The 4,449-nt window shown below is 59.1% G+C and overlaps 1 protein-coding gene across 1 annotated transcript; it reads right to left on the bottom strand.

Moving 5' to 3' along the window:
* Nucleotides 1-185: 185 nt before the first annotated feature.
* Nucleotides 186-4,172, bottom strand: ETH_00008975 (uncharacterized protein; the record flags this gene model as incomplete). The annotated part of the gene is made up of 8 exons (XM_013380743.1): nucleotides 186-397; nucleotides 630-786; nucleotides 1,096-1,201; nucleotides 1,496-1,602; nucleotides 1,718-1,933; nucleotides 2,153-2,377; nucleotides 2,563-2,836; nucleotides 3,199-4,172. 8 exons carry the CDS (start codon nucleotides 4,170-4,172, stop codon nucleotides 186-188), a joined length of 2,271 nt encoding a protein of 756 aa, XP_013236197.1.
* Nucleotides 4,173-4,449: the final 277 nt, after the last annotated feature.

Genomic DNA, 4,449 nt, shown 5'->3' with positions numbered 1-4,449 from the left:
AAATGAAAAAATAAATAATAATAAATAAATAAATAAATAAATAAATAAAAAATAATAAATAAAAATAATTAATTTGGATGTTAGCAGATGAGCAGGGAGAGGCAACAGAGGGCGGAGCGCCAGAGCCAGCGCCCGCTGACGGCCTAAACCCTAAACCCTAAACCCTAAACCCTAAACCCTGAATTTCAGAATGGAGCCAGCGGAGCCTCACCGAACTGGAAAGGGCGAAGAAGAGGCTTTGCTCTTCCTTCTCTTTCCTGCTGCTGCCGCTGCTGCCGCTGCTGTTGCTGCTGCTGCTGCTGCTGCTGACCCGCAGCAGCAGCAGCAGCAGCAGCAGCAGCAGACGCGGCACGAGTCTTTGCTGTTCTCTTTTCCTCAAGAGACGACCGAGAGGCCTCTGAGGGAGAACAAAAATAAAAAAAGAAATAAATTAAATAATGAATAGAGACAAAGGAGGCAGCAAAAAAAAGAAAAAATTAAAACAAAAGTACTTCAATGCCAGCAGCAGACAAAAGAAACAGAAGATGTAAACGGCTTCGAGTCTGCTGCTGCTGTGGCTTCTGCTGCTGTTGCTGCTGCTGCTGAACGCTGATGCTGTTGGGTCTGCTGCAGCTGCAGTGTCTCTTTACCTGGAAAGGAGCGCTGCAGCAGCTGCTGCAGCTGCTGCTGCAGTAGCTGCTGCAGCTGCTGCGAAGCTGCTGCCAGCCAGTTCTTGAAGTGAAAGAAAAAATGAGAGAGACAAAAAGAGAGACAGCAGCAGCAGTGGCGCGCCAGCAGCCGCAAGACCTGTACATACACCCCAACTAATGCTGAAGTCTTTATTTGTTTTTCTTTTTAATTCCATTCGAAGCAGCACACAAAGATGCAGCAGCAGCAGCAGCCACAGCAGCAGCAGTGCAGCAGCAGGAACAAAACAGCCCCGCCTGCGCCAGCGCCAAACCATATATGGAGTCCGGGGGGGCCCCAAAGGCCTCGGGGGCCCCCAAGACTTCCACAATATATTGGCCCCCTTTGAAGAAGCTGGAGCGCAGCAGCAGCAACAGCGGCAACGCAGCAACAGCAGCAGCAGCAGCAGCAAGCAGTCTGCTCCCCCACCTCAGGCGCTGCTGCTGCTGCTGCCAGCAGTTTGCTGCAGCTGGAGACCCAGGAAATGAAGAGCCCCAGCAAGAAGAGCCGCAGCAAGTCGCGGGCAGCGCCGCAGCTGCAGCAGACAGCAGCAGCAGCAAGAGATAAGGGACTCAAATGCGGCAGCACACTGCAGCAAACTTCCCTCGGCGGCAGCAACAGCAAACACAGAGAAAGAGATACTGCAGCACCTGAAGAGACACAGTTTGCTGCTGCTGTTATTCCATTTCTGTGCTGCAGATGAAAAAAAATAAAAAGCAAAAAAGACACGAGACAACAGCGGAAAAACAAAAACAAACTCATCCTACTTGGCAGCAGCAGCAACAGCAGCAGCTGCTGCTGCTGCTGCTAGTGCCGCTGCTGGACTTACAAGGAGAAAGGCGGCAGCAGCAGCGCCTTGAGAAAAGAAGGAAAGAACAAACAGCAGCCGCAGACGGAGCTGACCTTCACAGCAAACCAGCCCTCGCTGTCTCCGCTCTGCAGCAGCAGCAACAGCAGCAGCAGGTGCAGCAGCAGGTGCGAAGGGAACGGAACAAAGAGGTGCAGCAGAAGGGAAAACAGACTAGCAGCAGCTTTGCTGCAGCAGCCGCACCTGCTTTGCTGCTACCTCTGCTGCTGCTGCTGCAGCAAAGGCAACGGCGCGCAGCAGCCACGGGGGCACGTCCTGAGCGGCCAGCAGCAGGGGACAAGCAGCAAGCCGGAGCAGCAAAAGCGGAGCTGCTGCAGCAGCTGCTGCCAGCAGCAGCAGCTTCAGCAGCAGCACCAAGTTCACGGAGCGCCGCGAGGTGTACGCGCAGTACTGCAGCAGCTGAGGCGCAAGCAGCAGCACAGAAACAGACCCGCAGTTCGGCAGCAGCAGCAGCACTGCAGAAGCAGCAGCAGCACTGCAGCACCATTGCATCAGCAGCACTGCAGCAGCAGCCCTGCAGCAGCAGCGCTGCAAAAGCAGGCACAGCAGCAGCAACAATGCATCCGCAGCCCTGCAGCAGCAGCCCTGCAGCAGCAGCAGCAGCAGCAGCAGCAGCACCCGTTTGGCCGCAGCGTCTGCAGCAAGGACTGCAGCAGTGAAGCTGCGTTCGCGCCTGTGGGTCCGCAGCGCCACTTCTGCTGGCGTGCAGCCGCATGCATTTTTGGACAGCATTAAGGGGCCCCACACTTCGCCCCCCAGCTCGTGCCGCAGCAGCAGCAGCAGCGGCTCGCTGCCGCTGAAGGCAGCAAAGTGGTACAAGTTGCTCCCCTCACCCAGGTCGTCCTGCAGCAGCAGCAGCAGCAGCAGCAGCGGCGGCGGTGGCGGCGGCGGCTCACGGGGCCTGGAGGTCTCGCGGCAGCAGCGCGGCAACAACAGCAGAAGCAGCAGCAGCAGCAGCAGCAGCGCGAGCTGCGCCTACGCAGCTACAGAACAGCCGCAGCAGCAGCAGCAGCAGCAGCTCGACGTACACCGGCAGTGAAGACCCCGTTGGGGTTTGCTGCTGCAAGTTCTTGTATGGCAGCAGCAACGTACTGAGCAGCATCTTCCGTGCCCTCCGCTGCTGCTGCTGCTGCTGCTGCTGCAGGCCTGTCCGCCAGCAGCAGCCGCAGCAAAATGAAGCTGTGCTGCTGCACTGCAACAGCAAGGGGGTGAGGAGACACCTCAAACTCCCACCCCACAGGCAGCGCGCGGTGTTCCTCCACCAGCAGCTCGACGGGGGAAAGCGGGGACGGGCAGCAGCAGCTGCAGCAGCAGCAGCAGCAGCAGCAGCACACAGAGACACGCACAGCACCTTAGGCCGCTGCCAGCTACGGAGACTCCCCACGCACGAGGAGACAGACATTAAGGGAGACTCTTAGTGACACGCAGCCGCAAACCAGCAGCAGCAAATGCAGCAGCAGAAGGAAGCAGCAGCACAAGCAGCAGCAGCAGCAGCAGCAGCGAGGCAGAGGCAAGGAGACACAACAGCGACAGGCAGCAGAGGGGGCACTACTGTGCAGAGCAGCAGCCGCCGCAGCAGCGGAAGCGGCGGAAGCAGCAGCAGCAGCTGCTGCTGCAACAGGACCAGCAGCAGCAGCAGCAGCAGCAGCAGTAGCAGCGCTCACTAAGTGTTTCCGCCGAACTTGAGCGCCCAGGGCTTGAAGCGCCTGGCAGCTTCTGCCATGAATTGCTGCTGCTCCTTCCGCAGCAGCAGCTGCTGCTGCCCGCTGAGCTGCAGCAGCGCCTCAGCTCGCCTCAAAGACCCCAAAAGAGCAGCAGCAAACGCATGCAAGGACTGCAGCAAAGTGCTGGCCCGCGGCTGCAGCAGCGACAGCAGCAGCGGGGGCCCCGCAGGGGCCCCCACCTCTTCCTTTGCTGCTGCTGCTGCAGCGGCGCCAGCTGCTGCTGCTGTGTCACCTGCTGCTGTTGCTGCTGCTGCTGAGCATGCTCCTGAGGGCCCCGCGCCAACCACTGGCCGCTCTCCTGCAGCAACCAAAGCAGGCTTGCCGCTGCTGCTGCTGCTGCTGCTGCTGCTGAGAGCGTCGCGCTGCGTCTTACAAAGCACTTGACAAACTACAGATTGATAGGAAGGGAAGAAACCATCGTCCAAATCCAGCAGCAGTTGCTGCTGCTGCTGCTGCTGCCGTTGTTGCTGCTGAGACACACGTGGAGTGTTCGCTTCGCTGCTGCTGCTGCTACTGCTGCTGGCACAAGGTGCGTTCGCAATTGCATGGAAGTCGTGCTGCTGCTGCAGTTGCTCCAGCGGCAACGGCTCCAGCAGCAACTGTGGCTGCTGCTGCTGCTGCTGCTGCTGCAGCAGGGCGCAGCGGGCCCTGTACAAAACCCCCATGAGGAGACAAACATCCAAAGCAGACGGAGACACTTCCTGTGTCTGCCCCTCTGCTGCTGCTGCTGTTGTTGGTGCTGCTGCTGCTGTGTTGTGTTCGCTGTCGCCGTAGTTACTGCTGCAGCGGCTGGACGCTTTGCTGCCGCTGCCGCTGCTGCTGCTGCCAGCTGCTGCTGCATTGCCTGCTGCAGCGCCTGCTGCACCAGGGACCCCAAAATACGACTCAAGCTTCTCAAAGACAAACAAGGCCATCCAGTCCGTGCTGCTGCTGCTGCTGCTGCTGGTGGTTTGCTGCAGCCAGTCCGCTGGCGAGCTGCTGCTGTCTCGGGAGGCCCCGCCCACGAGCAGCAGCAGCAGCCGCAAATAAGCAGCATCAATTTCAGCAGCTGAAGCAGCAGCAGCAGCGCGGCGCGAGCTGAAGCCCAAGATGCAGTGGGGCTGGTGCAGCTGCAGCGGCAGCAGCGCTTGCCTCAGCTGTACAGACACCAGAGCGCCTGCTGCTGTGGGGTTTGCTGCTGCAGCAGCAGCA

The sequence above is a fragment of the Eimeria tenella genome, genomic scaffold (assembly GCF_000499545.2).
Source record: "Eimeria tenella Houghton genomic scaffold, Eth_scaff852, whole genome shotgun sequence".
Taxonomy (NCBI): domain Eukaryota; phylum Apicomplexa; class Conoidasida; order Eucoccidiorida; family Eimeriidae; genus Eimeria; species Eimeria tenella.
Note: the sequence above shows the minus strand (reverse complement) of the source record. Positions and strands in the feature narration are given on the sequence as shown.